Source organism: Cloeon dipterum, chromosome X (genome assembly GCF_949628265.1).
Source record: "Cloeon dipterum chromosome X, ieCloDipt1.1, whole genome shotgun sequence".
In the NCBI taxonomy this organism is placed as follows: domain Eukaryota; kingdom Metazoa; phylum Arthropoda; class Insecta; order Ephemeroptera; family Baetidae; genus Cloeon; species Cloeon dipterum.
In genome coordinates, this window is record NC_088790.1 from 7651888 (window position 1) to 7671505 (window position 19618).

General features: G+C 41.8%; 3 protein-coding genes across 4 annotated transcripts; 2 read left to right on the forward strand and 1 right to left on the reverse strand.

Moving 5' to 3' along the window:
• The first annotated feature begins 210 nt into the window (after positions 1-210).
• Positions 211-7973, forward strand: chp (chaoptin). Its single transcript, XM_065494033.1, has 14 exons — positions 211-393; positions 1930-2170; positions 2222-2334; positions 2395-2565; positions 2756-2991; positions 3055-3345; positions 3402-4532; positions 4594-4758; positions 4818-5003; positions 5079-5366; positions 5421-5765; positions 5820-6215; positions 6269-6504; positions 6567-7973. Exons 2-14 carry the CDS (start codon positions 1935-1937, stop codon positions 6817-6819), a joined length of 4047 nt encoding a protein of 1348 aa, XP_065350105.1. The 5' UTR covers positions 211-393; positions 1930-1934; the 3' UTR covers positions 6820-7973.
• A 183-nt stretch (positions 7974-8156) lies between these two features.
• On the forward strand, positions 8157-12266 carry LOC135946028 (synaptic vesicle glycoprotein 2C-like). 2 transcript variants are annotated; one of them, XM_065494043.1, is made up of 10 exons: positions 8157-8332; positions 8423-8584; positions 8661-8823; positions 8976-9138; positions 9371-9571; positions 10315-10661; positions 11081-11214; positions 11650-11809; positions 11861-11988; positions 12045-12266. In XM_065494043.1, exons 1-10 carry the CDS (start codon positions 8245-8247, stop codon positions 12080-12082), a joined length of 1584 nt encoding a protein of 527 aa, XP_065350115.1. In that variant the 5' UTR covers positions 8157-8244; the 3' UTR covers positions 12083-12266. The 2 variants fall into 2 exon arrangements, with proteins under 2 accessions (XP_065350115.1, XP_065350116.1); XM_065494044.1 differs by lacking the exon at positions 8157-8332 and having other exon boundaries at positions 8458-8584; positions 8674-8823.
• On the reverse strand, positions 12135-18706 carry LOC135946029 (corticotropin-releasing factor-binding protein). Its single transcript, XM_065494045.1, has 8 exons — positions 18202-18706; positions 17989-18086; positions 16205-16322; positions 14937-15094; positions 14264-14534; positions 13195-13370; positions 13023-13131; positions 12135-12668 (listed from the first exon to the last, which is right to left on the reverse strand). Exons 1-8 carry the CDS (start codon positions 18461-18463, stop codon positions 12532-12534), a joined length of 1329 nt encoding a protein of 442 aa, XP_065350117.1. The 5' UTR covers positions 18464-18706; the 3' UTR covers positions 12135-12531.
• Positions 18707-19618: the final 912 nt, after the last annotated feature.

Consider the following 19618-nt stretch of genomic DNA (forward strand, 5'->3'; position numbering starts at 1 on the left):
AGCGGTCAAATGAGCAAAACCAATCGAACGCATACATGCACGCGTCAGACACACACACTCTGAATTAATTATCCTCTCTTGGCCAAGTTTCTCGTGTGTGCGGCAGGGGTGGCGCGGAAGCTCCACCGCGAGTCCATTTCTTTGTTCGCCAGCCCCCAAATGAAATTAGCGGCAGGGCGAATCAGTACAAGTGAGCGAAGCTGTCTTTAGGCGGGCCGTCCCCGCGAGAACCAGTTGTTGCCGGACACTCGAGCAGACAAAACCAGGGCGGCGGTAGCGAATAGTTGTCGGCCTTCGAGAGCTGCAGCAGTCGGCGGTAGACGGTGGAGTCGTTACATTTATGAGAGAGCATCCCTGAAGTCCTTGCTTAACCAGGTGGATTTATTAAATCAGGTAAGCAGGCGTTATTTGATTACAGGGTTTTTGCTTTTATCGAACACTTTAATAAATAGGATAACATCAAAGCAAGTAAGTGGTTTTATAATGCAATAACTGCTTATAAAAACCGCTTGAAGGAACAAAGAGAGAAATTTCCAGATGCCTCTAAATTGCAAAGGAACTAGACTTTATCACCCTTGATGTCAGGCACCTTTCAACAGAAAGCCAATTTCCCGCAATTTATAAGGACGGAAATTAATGAAATCTCACGACAAAAGCTTAAATTAGTATTCAGGGCTCAGAGCCGCTGCAGCCTCGTTTTCTTTGATGTTTTTCTTGGTTCCATCAGCAGGCTGCTAGGGCGAATTAAAAGAGAAAATAATTGCCGCTCCGTCTCAATAAAGTTTGACCCAAAATCATCACAGAGATTCTAAAATAGAAATAATTCAAGCACTTTATGAACGCACTGGCTACATCTGGTGTCGGATGAGAGTTTGCGGCCAGTTCCAGATTTTAAGACCCACGAGCGTCTCACGTTTTGTTTAGGAAAATAAACATTCCCATAAAGAATAAAAACCGTGTGTTAGCTAGAGAAGACTCGTGCTGGCTGGGATTGTGATGTGCGCGTCGCTCTGTTGTTTTTCTTATCCGCTTTTACACTGGGCAAGCCAATGACCAGAGGGGATGTTTTCGCGCTGCTTCATGCTCACGGCTATATAGTGACGTAAAACTCACAATTGCTTATTGTTATGCATATGAAAATAACATGACCAGCCGCTCTTTCGTGCAAATGGACGTATTCGCAAAGCAAACATTTACTAACGGCTAACGGCACGAGGGTTCCAGTCAGCACTTTGTTTAAAGAGTTTGAGAGTGCCGCACGCAGTTCCAAGAAACGGGTGTGCAGATCGTTTGAAGGAATTCACACATTGCTCTCCCTTTCGAAGTATGCATTAGCTGATTGGCCGAATACCTACCGCAAAAAAACAGAAAATAATACATTTTACCAACTCCTACCGCAAAAAGCTAGGTACAATGATGCGTAAAAATATAAAAAATGTATAGGAAATTAAACTAACAGACAGGCGCGAGCAATTTAGTGAATAAAAATTAACAAATTAATGTAATTATTAGAAATAAGGGAAATAAAGATAAATATAGCGGTGGACTTTTATCACAATGAGTGATGCAACGCAATTTTACGTCATTTTGCAAGCAATAATGGCTATTTCAAGAAAAAGAAAGAAATACATTCGCAAGTCAAATTACATTAACTGAATTTCTTTAGTCTGCGGGGAAAATTAAATCAGAATGGTCAGCTACCAGCGAAAAATTCTGACAATGAGAGAAAAATCAGATGATACACGTTCTCGCAGTGTCCAGCAGTACTTTTGCATCCAAAACAAAATTCATAACCGCAGTATTAACTGCAAAGAATTCTGAGTCTGGGATTTTTAATTAGTTTAATATATAATATGCGTATATTATAAACACTTCACAAACATAGAAACTAATATTTATTATTAATGCATTTTTTCTTAAAATTTTCAGTGAAGATGTTCATCGCTGTGAAAATAGGCTACGCTATGATCATAGTGTGTCTATTACTGATGACTTGGGCCATTATGGTCAAGGCCAGTCCTGTTGCACTGGGCAGCGGCGTTATTAACTACCCAATGTCACTCGGGGCTCAGCAAGATGCTTCTGACTCGATTCAGTATCCTCCTTGTGCTTTCAACCCCTTGTGCACCTGCTCGAAAGCAGTGCCGGACCTTGGCATTGTTTCTTGCCGGTTAGTAATTTTTGTGCGTGCTTTTCTTTTTTTACGATCGATCTTTTGCAGGGATGTACCCCTAGCGCGACTACCTCCGTCACTAAATTCCTCTAAGATATTCATTCTCCGCTTAGAGAATAATGGTCTGCGATGGATTGAACCACAGCTCTTACAGTCCACTGGTGAGACTAATATTATTCGATAATTTTATGAATTATGAAAATAATTTTTAATTAAAATAGGACTTTATCGCCTCCAAATCAGTGACAACCCTCTACCGGAAATTCCCGATGACTCCCTCATGGGCCTTGAGAGATCTCTGTGGGAACTTGCCTTGCAGAGGAACAAGTTGACATCTGTTCCTAATAGAGCTATTCGCTATATGCAACGACTTAGGCTTCTCGATCTCACAGGTTGGAGCACTTTGTTCAAATTCCCAATGTTTCTCATATCGACTTTCATATGTTTAAAATAAAATATGCGCGTGACGGCTTTCAAGAAATAATTATTGTTTATATTAAACATTATTTGCAATTTTTTGTCTAATTATTAAAAAACTACTCGAACTACCTTGTTTAAACGCCTTAATAATTATATTTGCAGGAAACGACATTTACGAATTATCTTCTGATTCTTTCCGTGGCTTGGAACAGTCGCTCTTAACTCTGGTACTTGCTGACAACTCAATTAATGCTCTTCCCCCTGGCGCGTTCAGCGAACTGAGCAGACTGGAAACTCTGGATCTGCGAGGAAATGCTCTTCAGAACCTCGACGCCTCAGCTTTGCCGCCAAGGATTCAACACCTCTCGCTGGCTGACAACTTGCTATCGAAAATGCCGGTGCGACTTTTTAAAATTAAACAATTGTTTACAAGATAAACACGGCTCGCTCTCATTTATCAGGTTGCCGCTTTGAAAACCGGTATGCAGTCCCTGGACCTGTCGAGGAACAGGCTTGTGAAGATCTATCCTGAAGAGGAAGATGACGACACCGATCTCGAGTCGAGCGTCGTTGGTGACACCACGCAAGGAGGAAACAAGAAAAACAAAGGAAATAGCGACTACCCTAGAATTTCTTTGGATGTGCTACGCCTGGAATATAACTTTATTACTGAGCTTGAAGAGGCTTCTTTCCGAACCTTCACTTCGATTAATTATACCTTCCTTGACGGCAACCCAATCAACACGCTTCACGTAAGAAAAAATAATAATTAATTTGTAGAAAAAATTGTCGAGTCATTTTTTAACAGAACTACGCTTTCAAAGATGCGACCATCCGTGACCTTTCAATGCGCGACTGCGGTATCAACACACTTCCACTAAACGTATTCGGTGGACTGGAGAACAGCTTGCACTACCTCGACCTGAGCTCTAACAATCTGAAAGAGCTGCCTCACGGTATGCTCGCCCGTCTTCCAAACCTGCGTGGTCTCAATTTGAGGGACAACCGCGTGAAAATCGAACCCAACATGTTCGACCACGATTACTCGGGCGCAATTCCCGTCAATGTGAAACAGAGCAATAGAAATGCTGACACTTCAAACAAGAAAAATGTTATTGGAAACGCGAACAACCTGCACCACTTGGACATTTCTGGCCGAGAAATGGAAATGTTCTCCTCGGTGCCCGAAATGATGGAGCCGTGGACAGGCCTTCGTGAGATCTCTTTTGGAAGGTTCAAGGGTGGCAAGAAATTGTCTCCTGAGGACTTTACTGAATTAAGCCCGGACGTTGAGGAGCTGAATTTCATCAATTCTGGCCTTACTGGAATCAACGCTCACGCATTCCGCAATGCTCGCGGCGTGAGGCGGCTCGACTTTTCTGAGAATTCTATCAAGAATTTGGACAATGATGCATTTGTTGAAATTGGACACTCCCTGGATGAGCTGAGAATGCACCGTGCTCTTAAAATGGATTCTATACCTGCCAAAGCATTTATGCACCTGACTGGCACCAAGGAAATCGATCTCAGTGCTAACGGTCTGAAAACTATCCCAGAAAGCTCATTCATGGCTTTGAAGAGTTTAAGGCGCATTCGCATGCACGATAATCACATTGGGCGCATTCCCAAGGGTCTTTTCCTTCCCGAAACACACATGTACCTTGAAGATGCCGACTTTTCGTTTAATGCGATCGATCACGTTTATGTTGACACGTTCAAAGGTTTGACTTCTTTGCGGCAAATCCGCCTTGATGACAATAAAATAGCTGCAATGGAGCCAAAATCCTACGCTGATTTGCCACGCTTGCGATTTTTGGATCTGCAAGGCAACCGCGTCAATGAACTGAACACCGACACCTTCCAAAATCTGCCGGAGCTTGAGGAGCTGGATATTTCATACAATATGCTCAAACAGCTTAATTTCGCTGCCCTCGACCAGGTAAACATAATAAGGTTATTTTTAGATTTTGTTTTCGCTATTTATCAAACTATCTTTAAAGGTCGGAACACTAGCATCTCTTTGTTTCAACGTTAGTCACAACAAGCTGACTGAGCTAAAACCAGTAAACGTGATGATTAGCAATAACAATAATAACTACAACAACCAAGGCAATTACCACGTCAACGTCAAAACTATGGACATTAGTTTTAACAACATCACGGAAGTATGTGAAGCTGTAAAATATATTGCGCCGACATATTTATTTTAATTCTATCCTCTCAGATTGCTGGAGGATTTTTCCGTCCAATCGAAACGGCTCTGACTTATCTGATGCTTGGCCACAACAGCATTACAAATGTTACTAGGGAGGCTTTCGGCAATATGCCTCACCTTCAGTGGCTCGATCTCTCTCACAATAAATTACGAGAAGTTGATTTTGATGCTTTCCGCCACACTCGACGTCTGCAGGTAAAATTTATTATTATTTTATAAATTGAAGCTACGGTTTAAAAAATGATATTTATATTGCAATTTAAATTTTAGGTTCTATTTATGGATCACAACGAGCTAGCTGAAATTCCTGCTGAGACTTTCCACAGTTTAACCGAAATGAGAGTAGTTTCTTTTGCCCACAATCAACTTCGCCAGCTTCCAGACGGCCTTCTATTTGCTGCCTCTAATATGGAGAGATTGGATGTATCTAATAATCAGCTCACTAGAGTGCCAATCGGAGTATTCAGCTCTGGTTCGGGGCGCTCACTTTGCGAACTCGACCTTTCAGGCAACCAGATTGCTGCTCTTCAACCTAATGATGCTGTGAATAGGTTTAAGGTACACAATCTGCATTTCAGCTCCAGATGGTTTTTTGTTAATAAATACTTGCAGTCACTGACTTTCCTCGATCTCTCGGACAACCGTTTAACGCGCTTGGACGACAGCACTTTCCTGGGCATGTCTCAACTCTCTTCACTGCACCTGAGTTTCAACAACTTTGACTCCTACGGACTCTCTAGTGCCCTCGCCGCTCTGGACTCCAGCCCACGACTCGTGGAGCTCAGTCTTGCTGGACTGAATTTAGACACACTTCCCTCTCTACCTCCTCTTCCAGCTTTGAGGGAACTGCATGCGCAATATAACATTCTGCCCGCGCTGCCATCCGATTTGGCCGCCAACCTTACCGGTTTGAGAATGCTTGACGTGAGGGACAACTCCTTAAACACCCTGGGACAGGTAAATATATATTTCAATAAAAAGCAAGTTGCCCATCGGAGACCTAATTATCAGGTTGGACTTGGTGGCGGACTGATCCTGCCTCAGCTGCGAAGCTTAAAAATTGCAAACAACCCACTTGGACTGATCACAGACGCGTGTTTGGCCACAGCCACCCGTCTAGGTGAACTGGACATTCGCAACCTGACGCAGCTCACTGCAATCGAAACCGGGGCTCTGTCCAAGATGAACCACTTGCGTACCCTGAAAGTCGGTACCTTCAACATGGCTCGCGACTTCAACATCCCGCGTTTGATCAAGCATAACATTGCACTGAAAAATCTATTTGTGGAGCTCGACTCTCGTGAAAAGGATCTCAACGATAAAATGAACGGCATCTTCCCCACGAAGCTTTCAGCTGTCTATTTCACTGGAAAATCTTTGAAATCGATTGGAAATAATGTGCTTCAAGTAATTATTTTTTACTAGCAACTTTGAAAAGTTATTTAATATTTATCATATAGGGAATCCGCAGTCCCATGTTGCATATTGGAATTCACAACACCAGCGTTGAAACTATTCCCAAAGCATTCTTCAATCAACTTGGCCGCACCAGAAATCTAACCCTGGATGTCCGCAACAACACGATTAAGAGCATGGCTAACCCTAACAGCGGAGAACGTCCAGGGGCGCCCAAGGCTGTTTTCTTGACCCACCTGCAAATGTCTGGCAACAACTGGAACTGCGATTGCGAACTTGGGTAGGAAAAATAATATTTTTGGTACAAAAACAAAATAATACAATATTCCCAATTAATTATAGTTGGGTCGAAGTGTGGCAGCGCAAGAAGAGGCAGTTCTTGTGCCCCGGCGGCGATAGAAACAAATGCGAATACGGCGCGGAAGACGATCTGCGAAACTCCAAATGCGAGAACAAACAACGAACCTCCTTGATAGAAGTTCTTAAAGCAGACCTGGAGTGCGGATGGTCTTCGGGCAGTGTCAGCTTGACGGCCCAGAAGGCTGTGGCCATTATTCCAGCGATCGCCCTTATCATCATGTCCGTCCTTTACTAATCCATTTTCAACCGCAGGCTGAACATGTAAAATCTACCAAGCATTTCCCACGTGTGCAAATCAAATCATTATGTATAATGTTATTTCAAATTGCTGGCATTGGTGTCGGATCTGGTCATTTTGCGAACGGAAAATTCAATTCATCGTTATAAATCCTTTTTAAAACGCTAATCAAAAGTGACTTTTTTATTTTTATAGATGCTTTGTTAGTCGTCTCACTCAATAATTTTCATTACTGTCTACGCATAGTTAAAATTTGGTCGGAACCTGATGATTACATTTTCCTGTAATTGATTTGCATCAGATATCCGAATAAGGACGAAATCAGTCCAAAGTATTGTACGAATAAAATAGCCAACAAACTTACTTTTATCAAATGATAAATTAAAAATTTTAAAATAAAAATTGGATAAAATTTGTTTATTATTAGGAAGCGTTTTAGTGGAATGAGAGTATTTGGTGACAACCTTAAAATTTGTAAACGTGTTATCGATTAGTGAAGCAACTCACAATTATATAGATAAACACTCTTGCAGAGGCCGTTGCATTGAGCAGCCAATTGCGTTTTTTCTTCCTATATTTTAGTGTGTATTTAATTTACAATCAAAACACATCAGGAAGAAAAGCATTTATCAAACCAAACCTAATCAGGTGCTAATGACAGCCAAGTGTGTTGATACATTTTTACCGCATATTATAGTGTTCTCACAAAACAACTTCAAGCTGTTCAAGCCTATTTCCGTGATTTTTCAAGTCAGCTTAGCCTACGTCCATGGTAATTTCTATCCGGGTAAATACCAAATTATTTAATTTTTTGGATGGCTTATTTTCGACCAATTCATGAACACCTAAAAAATTACACAATTTTAGTCATCCCAAAAATTTACACTGTCACATTTATCTGTCACATCAAATTGCTGGCAATTAGTGTTAGAATACATGCACCTATTGTTCCAATCAAACCTCAAAACCTCCTTCAGACGAAAAGTCATAAATCACCAATTGCTCAGATATTTTCAATTTTTATTGATTAAATTAAAATGAAAAATATTAAAAAAATCACATCTACGCAAAATACATTAAATAAATCTGTATCAGCATTGTCGTTTTTGTTATTGGATAAATAAATTACATGATTAGATGAAATATCAAAATCGCATCATTTAATCTAACAACGTCAACGCAAAGAGACCTTGTAGTGGCAGTTGCATAGAAAACTGCGAGCAAAACAGAGATAAAGAGCACAAAAGCGGTGGCATATTTACGGCGTTTGCTCATTGTTTGCAAGCTGCAGCGCACTATCAAAATTTATAGTCTTTTATGCACGTGGGACGGTGCAAATCTCACGCATTTCCATAAAAGCTTGAACAGTGGCCGCAAGCGGTCGACCAAATCAGAAAAAACGAGCCACGGCGCAGTCAAGAGATGACACAGCAAAAATGTTTTGGCGCCGATCTGTTCCATCAGAAAAGGAACAAGGTGGCAAATTTCGAGGAATCGATAACATTGGCAGGTAATATTCTACAGATTAAAATGCTATTTTAACAACCCTTTGAGAAACTTTTGAACATCGTAATGATTTTCCCTTTTGCAATATTTTCAGGCAATGGTAAATTCCAATTAGGCGTCGTAATTTGCGTTGGCCTGTGCCTTTTCGCCGTTTTGACGGAGGCTTCAATGGCGTCTTATTTGCTGCCCGCGGCCGAGTGCGAGCTCGATTTATCATTAAAGGAAAAAGGTCTGCTCGGCTCCTCGGTTTTTGTGGGTAAAGTATTTATTTTCTGCACGAATTACACACACCAGATAGGCCGATAGAAAAAAACGTATGCCTGGTATTAAAGGATTTGCAAGCAGTTCCCTTCTGTGGGGCGCCGTCGGCGACGTTTGCGGTAGAAGGAGGACTATGATGATCACTCTTTTATTGTGCGCCTTTTCGACTTTGCTTTCGTCCGTCGCTCCATCCTTTTTGCCTCTGCTCATCTTCAGAGTATGCTCGGGTTTCTTGTGAGTGAACCTTTCTTTGAAATCCAATCACCACAGCATTGATCCAAACACAAAAGTTAAAAAAGTCAATAATATATTTTTTCACCAAACTTTGAAAATTGTATTCTATAAAATAACAACGTTAAAACTTGTGTAAATATTTTATTTCACAGCGCTAGCGCCGCATCGGGCCTCATGTACGTCTATTTGGGTGAATTTTACAACAATGCAAAACGGCCAAGGGCCATTGTGGTGGCTGCCTCTTTGGGGTCAGCAGGCGTTGTCAGCATCCCTGCTGTAGCCTGGTTTATACTTCCTAAGCCGTGGATTATTAATGCAAGTATAATAGTTAAGTTGCTAATAATGAGCACAGTACAGCATTTCAATTATAATGAAAGCGGCCCCACGCTGAGGAATGCGCTGCCTTGATCGGAAAATCTATGCTTTGCATATTATTAATGCCTGGATTAACGTCAGATATGAATGAAATACATTATGAACACGATTCAATAGATTAAATTTCCAGTCAGAATCAATCAACGGAAAAGAATTTAAACTTTTTGTCCAGATTCCTGATCTGCCATCAATAACGTCGTGGAGAATTTTTCTCGGAGCGTGCTCCATTCCTAGTTTTACTGCTGCATTCTTCCTCTTTTTGCTGCCTGAGAGCCCCAAGTTCCTGATCAGCAAAGGAAGAGAAACGGAGGCACTGGAGATCTTCAGAAGCATCTACAGCGTAAATGCAAGAAAGCCGAAATCAAGTTACTCGGTAAGCAAAATATATCTCTGCCGGCGCTCTTTTTTTAATCCGGGGAACGATATAGTAAATTCGAAACGGAAGGACGTAAAAAATATTGTACGAAATCAGAATCCCATTTCGGTCTATTTTGCAGCGATCGTCAGGCGCGCCGACTGAATTTTATTGGCGTGGGGAAATTGAATGAAGTTTCAAGAGTGCTTGTTCGCTACGGGCGGCTCACGATGCACGACCGACTCTCAACCTCTCGACTTTTTCCTGGTATTGCTGCAAACGCAGTTTGCCGCGAGATCAGCGGCAAATCGCAAAAAAATCGAGATCACAAAATTTACGAGCTCTGGTTTTTACCGATTCCGACCGTTCTTAAATTCGAAAGGGAAAAAAATCAATCTCCTATTGGTTGGCGAGGCAAAAACTCACCCAACGTACAACGCACGGTTTGAAAGGTGTCTATTTACGAGCTAAAGGTGGCTCAGAGGAATTGAATTCCCCGAAGCTACTGCTGCATGGCGTCCATTAATATTACAATAAACGATGAAGGCAAACACGCTGCTCGGTCCCAGCAGCATACATTTTTGCTCCCCACGTTGGGTACACAAAGGGAAAAGTATATAATACCCACGCGAATAACTCTCGCAGCACTATAATTGTGGTCCATTATGTTCACATTCGTGCGCGCACCAAGGGCAAAATGTAATATTTTTACTTTACGGCACAATTCAATGCACATACCTGCTGCTTTCGTGTGTGCCCAGGTTGACGCGATTGTAGACGACAACGAAACGTCTCACGCCAAGAAGGACAAGTCCATCATACTCATGTGCTGGGAGCAAATCGCACCGCTCTTCCGCCGCGACCTGCTCGGGCAGACCTGCCTGGTGTGCGTGCTGCAGCTGGGCCTCTTCTTCGGCTTCACGGCCTTCATCATGTGGATGCCGGAAATGTTCAACCGGCTCAGGGCGCTGCCGGAGGGCACGGCCACCCTATGCGATGCTATGGCCGCAGGTTCAGACCTCCCTATGATGGAAATTGTCGAGGCCTCTGCTGGGATTGTGCCCCTCGACACAATCGTCACTTACAACACCACAACCACTAACTTCACGTGAGTTTGTTATTGCTTTGCGGTCTTGTTAAGTTCTGTGCGGGCAAGGGAGCAAGAAAGGAATAGGGTTCCAATCGGAAGTCACCGAGGATGGTAGGCGCAAATATGCAACCGGCTCAGCCGGAATGCGACGCGTGGTGTATTCTTTGCAGATTAGTAATGAAGCTGCTCTCCAATAATATTTTCATTAAAAAAATCCTCGTTATTCAAATATCAATCAATAAAATATCAGAAAAATAAAAAAAAACAGTTAAGGATATTCACGAAATTTATTTACTCGCCGCAAAAAAGGTTTAGTTAAAAACACTGAAGTGTTAAAAACTTCTCTCCTAAAATTATTTAATAATTGAAAAATATTAAATTCGTTATCTGAGTCACTGCTGGGGTGGAATACGTTTGATAGCTGAATTATTCCACAGGGAGGAGCACATCTGCGACTCAAGCATCGACGATAACGTGTTCATCTACGGCTTGTTCCTGACAACCGCAGGTGGTGTCGGCAACATCATCGCTGGTATGCTAATTGGAATAGCCGGCAAACGCAACCTTTTTGGTAAGTCGGAATATTTCGGCCAAAAAAATTTATTTAATAATTCCGTCCAGTCATAATTACGTTGAGTTAGTATACAAAATAATTGAGTAATTTTCAAAGTATTCAGGATCCCGTTTCACCTAATTCCTAATAAATCAACTCATCTTTTTTTAACATTATATCGATCTGCATGTTATAGCATCTACGTCAATGTTAAAGATACTAATATTGCCTGTTTTTTAGGCCAGCATTTGTCATTACTTTAATTGATTTATGAATACTTTAACTTAACAACATTATGTCGGCTAGTAAAAAATTGTGAATTTGCATAGGATAATGCACCAAACTCCAGAAAAATGTATCAATCCATAAATGAAAAATGGATGATTTTATTTAGAACTGATATTTTAAAAGACATATTTTGCAGATTTTGGTATTTTGTATTTAAAATTACAGTGATATCTTCACTTGCTGCTGCGGTAGCGGTCGGCATTGTGCCGCAAATAAGGCAGCCTACACTTTTATTGGTGGTGTACTGCTCGGCGCTATGCTTTGCAGGTGCTGGACCTGGCATCCTCGCAGCCGGGACTATCGATCTCTTCCCAACCTCTCTAAGGTTAATCTCTACAATTAATCTTGCAGTATAAATAAAAAATTTGATCAACAGAGGGATGGCAACCTGCTTGTCGATGATGATGGCCCGCACCGGCGCTCTTCTCACAACAATAGCTTTTGCTGCACTGCTCGAAATCAAGTGCGAGTATTCCTTCTACATGCTTTGTGCAGTATTAACTGGTGAGCGTAATAGAAAATAAATAATTCACGCCAACTCATCACGACTGATTCCGCAGGTTGCGCGATTCTCGGGCTTCGTATCCCCGCTAGATGAGCGATTCCATCATGGCATTAGGGATTATTTGTTTGAAATGAAAACCGTCTGCTGTTTATTGCATTAGATTTTATCTCTTTATTGACAGACTCTAAAAAAGAAACACACCCACGAATGAATACACTGTGCAGACTCTGAAGAGGAAAGTGGTAATTCAATAAAATGTCAAAAAATATGAAACGTTTACGGGAAGTTTTACAATGTTTGCTGTTTATGACACCATCATTTTTGGACAGGCAGAAATGAGTTCAAAAATAGTGGGGCTTAGGCGCTCTCCGTATATATGTGTGATAAATAATGGTTACAGCGCTTATCAGAATACACATCATCTACAATTGGGATTTGCACAGCAGGAAACAAAAAATGTGATCAACTAGTCAGCTAACATCGTGTCGTTTCAGGTTTCGCAGATGCACAATATCGCACGAAGAGGAAACGTGTCGTAAGAATTAAAGACCACAAACGACCGCCGCCATGTCTTCCTCGCTGGCCGGCCGAACAGCCACGGTGACTGCGTTGTCAAACTCGCCACTCGACACCAAACGAACAGCAGTCACGCCGCAAAGCACCGTCTCCTCAGTGCTCCCTAAAACAAAATCCATGTTCTGCTAGCCTGGAGTGACACGGGTGGGAAAATTTGCAATTCAATGAAAAGTGGCATGAGCTGCCAAAACTTTTGACTCAGCTGAAAATCAACCCTGAACTCATGACGGCCATAACAAACTGAAAATATTTTATTAGTGTTCTTATGCGCTCGTTCATTGTGTTTATGAGCTTTGTTAAAATTTTATCTGGCATGAATACACTTTTTATTTGAGTGAAGATACTGTATTTACAGAATGGACAAAAACAAGTTGAATGATACTTATTGAATTCGGCATAAGCAACATGAGGTAGAGCTAGTCACACGCAGATGCACACGTATTTGGGTCACACGTACCTGGCCTCGAATCTAGACCGCAGATTGAGTCGGCTAAAGCCAAGTGCCGCGTGTCCAACCCTTCTGATCCGCCTACTTCGACATAATCTGTGAGTCCGCGCTTCTCACACTGACAACAAGCAAAATGATTTTTTTTTTATTTTAACACAGCACTTTCTCTGTTTCGACTCACCTTATGAATGGTTCCAATTTCCATTTCGAGGTTGCGTTTGGTGTTTGTCATGCCGACACTAAGAGACAGAACTGTTACCCTGGCAGGAAAGAGTGAGGCAAGGCTGCAATTGACCGATTTGCCGTAATTGCGCAGAGTGTAGACGTCAGCAGTACCCTCCAGCAGAATGTTGCAAGCTGCAAAAAAATTAATTGGCGATCGAACTTCAATTAAAATCGCGAGATTTTCGAGGGCACAAAATAAATGACGTGTCGGTCCTACGTTTCTAATTAACCATAACGTGGGCAAGAAAACAGGCGTAATTCAAAGCGTGGTGATGAGAAAGTAATCGAATAAGGCATCATAATTTAACACGCTGCCTCGAGAGATTCAGCCAAATTGATATTGTCGCTAACGACCTTCTCGCCTAGCGAGCTTCGCGGGGTGGTTAGGCCGTCGGCCCTCTTGTGATGCGAGAGATCTTCTTGTCTCATTACACGGATTAATAGGCGACGACAAGCTTTCAGCTGGAATTAAACTGCAGCGGTCTAACAGTGAGCAGTGCGTCAAATTCAATCAGCCCGGGACACTGAACTGCGGCACGCCAGTTACATCATTAGTTAAATTTCACCGTCAATCGCAAATCAATTATGAAATGAATCAACTGTTAAAAGCGAATTGCTAGGTTTGTTAGTCAGTCTTCCTGGGATAAGATTTATTGTGAGAGTATACGAAATTAAAAATCAACAGTCTCCCAATGGGCGTCATATTAGACATAGCAAACGCAGCAGTGCAACTCAATAGCGTTGCTGTGGAGTTATGAACTATACATTACTGCATCGCTTTTGTTGAAGATTTCTATATACAGACAATCAGCTAAAATTTATGGAGCTTCTTTGATAAAAATACCGCTTAAAGCCCATTGCTGCAAGTCGACATATATCAAACACCACAAAGCGTTTCTAAGGACTGGAATCAGAATAAGCTGGTCTCATTTTGCAAACCATACTTCTCCTTTACTTTAACGGGTGTGTCCATTTTTGCGTGCTGACGAGATATTTCGAACACTTGACTGTGTGTGTATACTCACGGGCAGGATTCCGGGGGAAGCGGACCGACACGGTAAAGCCGCGCGACTTCTGCGGCACCCTGAACTGGACAAGAGCCGCGTTCTGGTAGCTCATGAGACTCCTTTTCTGCTGGCCGAACGCGCTGGGGGCAGCTGCGACCCCGCGGAGGCCGGAAGTAGATTCCTCTGCAGGGGCTCCATTGCAGGTTTCGATGAATCGCCGGCGCATTGGCAGAGGGTGGTCCTCCTCAGCGGGGAAATACTCGCGGTTCAGCTCCCAGCCATCAAAAAGCTGCAAAAGTGGGACACCAGCCCGTTGCATTATTATACATATTTGGAAATTCCGATTTCGTCATCGCCGGGAGCGGCGACCCATTTTTTGCTTTCACGCTGCGATAAAATATTTTGATTGAATATATTGCCATTTTCTCTGAAACTGTTACAACGGAGATAGAAACTAATTGCAACGTGATGTCCAATTAGTGCTTAGAAATCAGGCTAATTGGCCTAATTGTTACGCGAATCTGACGCTACCTAGGCTTCTTGATTTGGTTAAACTCTGCAAGCAGCGTGCAAACGAAAGCTCAGGATATGCAACACGCTCGACAATGGCGTCGCGCGGGTTGCTTTTAGCGCGTCGCTAATGCAGTTTTCATCTCGAGCAGCGTGATACGCTCATTAAATTGGAACGTACCGCGACAAGGCCTCCCTGCAAGCACGGGACATCAACGTAACTGAGGGTGAGGTGCACTCTGCGATCAGGATCAGTGAGCAGGTATAAGCCGCACACCTCACCGCCGGTGTCACCTTTGAAGTAGTAATTGCCTTCCTCTGACGCAACAGTCATGCAATCTGCAACAATTTTCGATTTTCCTGTGTTAATTCGAGCACGAAAATGCATTTAGCTCTCCGAGGGATTAAACATTTATCGTGCACACTTGTGTGGGTGCCCTATTTCGCTTCACGGATGACAGAGCGTGAAATGTGCAGCATCGGGATTTCAAACACAGATCTGTTTTGCATATTACATTGTTTTGACAGCCGTGCATTACTTTTACTTTCTGTTGGAGATGTGTGACTGCTTTGATCGATTTATCTCTATCAACGGATAGATTTTTTAACCGCGGTGCTTACGTCAATTTCCACCTGCCAAATACAATCAACGTAATATATATTGTTTACACATGAAATGAAAATGTCTAAAAGAGGTGCATTTGCTGTTTTCCTTTTTTAATTATGGCTTTATAAATCGCAAGTTTTTTTCTAATTTCTCATAAAGGGCCTCGAAGACATGATAATTTAGCTGTTCACAACGAACCATCTCGTGGGTATTATCTTTGTTCAGCGGGGTCTTGAAGGCTAGTCGATATCGGGAAGAAGGGCTACCCCGCAATTTCATCACTGCCACTGAGCGAATAGGTGTTTCCCCTGTGATAATAGACCGACCTTTTTGTTGAGCAAACACTGTATCGTCCGCCCGTTATAACAAATACGTTTGCGTTGGATGCCCACAAATTGGGACGCAGGGGAAAATTTGCACAGGCCAGCTACTTCAATTAATCCTAGTTAATTAACAGGAAACTTGCCTGCCTCTCTCTTAACGCGAAAACACAGGAATAAAGAGAATTTGCGCGTAGGGGTTAGATTAAGGGCACAGCTAAAGCTGGGGAAGAGAACTTTTAGATTATAAATATGCAACAATTAGACGAGAGAACTTACTCTCAGCAGGCAGAGGTATGTTTGATAAACAATAAACCTTTCGCCTAAGTCGTGTATTAACTTACAGTTGCGTTGGGTGCTACTTCTTGCTGAAACAACCCCTTTGTGTGCAATGTTTGCGCTGGCACAACAAAAACTCTCAAGGAGCAAAATCCCCTTTCGCGAGCACCAAACATTGTCGTGCACACACAATTAAATGTACATGCTGCACACAAGAGATATAGAGATAGTTAAAGAGCTTGCCTGTTATAATGTGCTCAGCAGATCGTCTTGTGCGTTTTTCTACGAAACTCGACGGCAAAGTCAACCCGAGAATTCCAGACTTAACAGACAGGTTTTGGTTGTTGGATGGTGTCGTAACCTGGAACAAGAGCGGACGGAAATAATTCAAAAGTAAAACAATCGTTATATGCGGGTACCCAGTTTCCAAAATGTTGTAAAATTTATAAGTACTGATAAATCCTGCGTGGCTTTAATAATCAGAGAAGTGGCAAGTTTTGCTACTATTTTGGAATCATCAGTCTCAGCGACTTGTTCGCTAAAGCTACAAATGCCTGATTTTACCAATTTGTGATTTTTATTCTAAATTCTCGAAATTATATTTGTCCTGACTTATTTAAATTTGATATTTTTCTATCTTTCAGTGCTTCAAAATCGTTGGATATGTCTGGGTTTTTTTCATGTAATCAAGCTTACAGAAAAAATTGTAATCTGGCGGTATTATTATTCTGCACGTTCGCTCTGCAGTCCTCCTACGCAGCGATGAAAAATTATCACGTTAATTAGAAGACAGCGTTTCGCCGGGCATATCTATTATGCGTATCCACTTACTACACAAGTCTCTTGCTCAAGCGGCGTGATTACTTTTTTGTAAACAATATTTGTGCTTTGTTACTCAAAAACACAATAGTAAAGGCTTTATAAATATCTTGCTGTCATCTTGAATATTAATTTTCCTTTGAAATGAGAAGGATTCGGAGAAATACAGTTTTCACTTTAGCAAGCAGGCTAAAGGCAACACCTATTTCACTCAAAAAATGTGAAAATAAAAAAATATATAGAGTAGCTATATCGGCAAATCAAAATAAAAAAGCCAATCATATATTTAATTTACTGAGTTTGACATCACTGTCACGATGAAACTTTCCTTCATGCACATTTAGTGATATTGTTGGAACATGAGTGGGTGAAATAATGGCACTCTTAAAGCATAGAGATTTTTCGTTAGAATAAAGCCATGCAAAAGGCATTAGATTTCATTAATCGTATTTTCTATTGCGTCGTGGTAGGGCTGAAATTGCGCATCGCTTAACAAATAACCAAATTTTCTCTGTCGAATTGATTGCTGCCCTTTTCTTGCAAAAAGGAAATTCGTGTTTGATTGTTGAGCTATGCGCAATTTTTCCACCACCTGGATGATTTTTAATTTTTCAGGTGGATCAAAAAGATTTTATTCAAAGCCTAAAATGCTTATTTTTGGACGCTATCCACCAAATTAAATTCATTGTTAGTCTCCAGGTCATGAGAAAACTATAAATTAAATAACTGGAGACTGTTTGGTTCAAATCAGTTTTTGTTGAACCCACGTTGACTTGTTTTCAAATAAATGTTGCTTGGTGTGCTGTAAAAATGCAATTTGTTCGCAAAAATACCATCTGATTTCATTTCCGTTTTATTGCTCTGACCGATGAGAATAGAAAAAGTAATTCCATTTTCCAAGCTTTGTCGGGAAAAGGAAAATTTCCACTGTGAGCATCAAAGAGAAAGTGCCTTATTCTCAACACTACCGGTCCGGAAATTATGCTCTGATTGCGTGTAGATTGCAGCGATCGAAGTCTTTCAACTGTAAATCAGTTTGCTCCTTTAAAGTCCAGCGACGCAAACTGTATTTTATCACGGAATCGTTTTAATTTACAAATAATTGCTTGATGCAAAATATTTTGACTTGCCATATCATGCCAGTAACCTACGTAGTATTTTTTACTATCAAAAAACTTGAATTGCCTTTAATAGATTAAATCACATACCTTGCTTGAATCCACAAGTGCAGCAGGAAGGGCCAAAGATAGTGCCGAGAAAAAGGAAAGGAAGATCGCTAACTGAGGGAAGGCCGTCATTTTTTTACCTAGAACATCATCAAAAGTAATACGCCATGAGAAAGTTTTCTCATTTCAGAGATACTCGGATCAATCGAATGCCGCTTTCCGAAATTGTCGAGATAAAATAAAAATTATACTCACTCTGAACGGAAAGACGAACGAGAGCTATTTGCCAGCGAGCAGGGTGCGAAAAGGTCGGTGTGGCCGCAAATAAGGGAGGCAGCCAGTGCGGTCCAGCTCTTATACTTATGTGTAGGCAACCAGCGCATGCACCGCATCCATCCTCCCACTCGATTGCCGCTGTCACCACGCACTTGTGCTCATCCTTCTTCAGCTTTATTACAATTCCTCCCCGATTTCTTCCTCGCGAGAGGAATGCCAAACTTATATTTTCCATCTGCATCTTATTCTCAATTGGCTTGATTCGCACGCGCGTACGCACGTTTCCAAAGGAGGAAAAAGTTGTGTCGTCTTCATACTTTGTTTGTTCAAGCTTTTATTCGACGCGACATTTGGCCTGGAAGAAAATTGAATTTTCTGACCTAATGGATTCGCGACAACTTCTTCAAACTGAACGAAGCCACAGTTTCCACATGAAAATTGGCTACACTTCAGCAGGCACTGCAATTTTATTTCTGCCATATGGGTGAATTCGAAAGTGAATGAAGTTAAATTGTCTCTTCATATTAGAATCACAACGCGCAGTCTAATTGAATCGGGACCTCTTTAATAAACTTTCGGCCCTCTGAAGGGAGCATGCCATTCCTCAAATTTCCGCCGAGACCAAAAGCAAGCAAGTAGAAACGGAAATGGGACTTTTGAATAAATAAGCGTAACGCAGCTCTCACACAAAAAGAGCAATGGCGGAATGTTGACCTTGCTGCGAAATGCCAATGGATCAATATTGAGGGGTTTTCTAATTACAAAACTCGAATGGATCACTTTGCCCAACGTCAATGAGATGCTTCCCACTGGTTTTACACCGCGGAAAGAAAAAAGCGGGTTGCCTTCGTTTCAACGAAGATAGGGAGGAGAATGGGCCGCGTACACGGAGCTCGATGTTTTGCACAGGTTTTTTTCAGTGCGGTCGCTGAATCGTAAAAGATGGAAGAGCAGCAGGGCGCGCATTATCACTCTCTTGCCCCGTGATTGACGGCGAAATTATTATTAAAGTTGAAGGGAGATGAGTGTGTTCCTGAGGGTACTCTCGTAATGATGATAGACTGGTAGCAACCAGCGTCAATGACATTGCATCAATAGCATATCTCTCTCCCTGGCGCTCGAGAATATTCAAGAGCGAGTGTAATATCTGTCTATTCATGTGTGTTCGATTCCGCGGTGAAAAGGAAATGTGTCTCCTTCTCCATAAAAGCTCTAAAACAAATTGATCAAAGGATATTCCAGCAGCCAAATGCTAAAATAACGGACGAAGCTGCTTTCTCTCATCGTGTCTTTTGACAATTTTTCGAAATTATTTAGTATTCTTTTGAAGTCAAGGCGTCAAAGAACGAAAATGTTGGAGTGGGGCACAGATTCTGCTTAGTGGATTCGCCTGCGT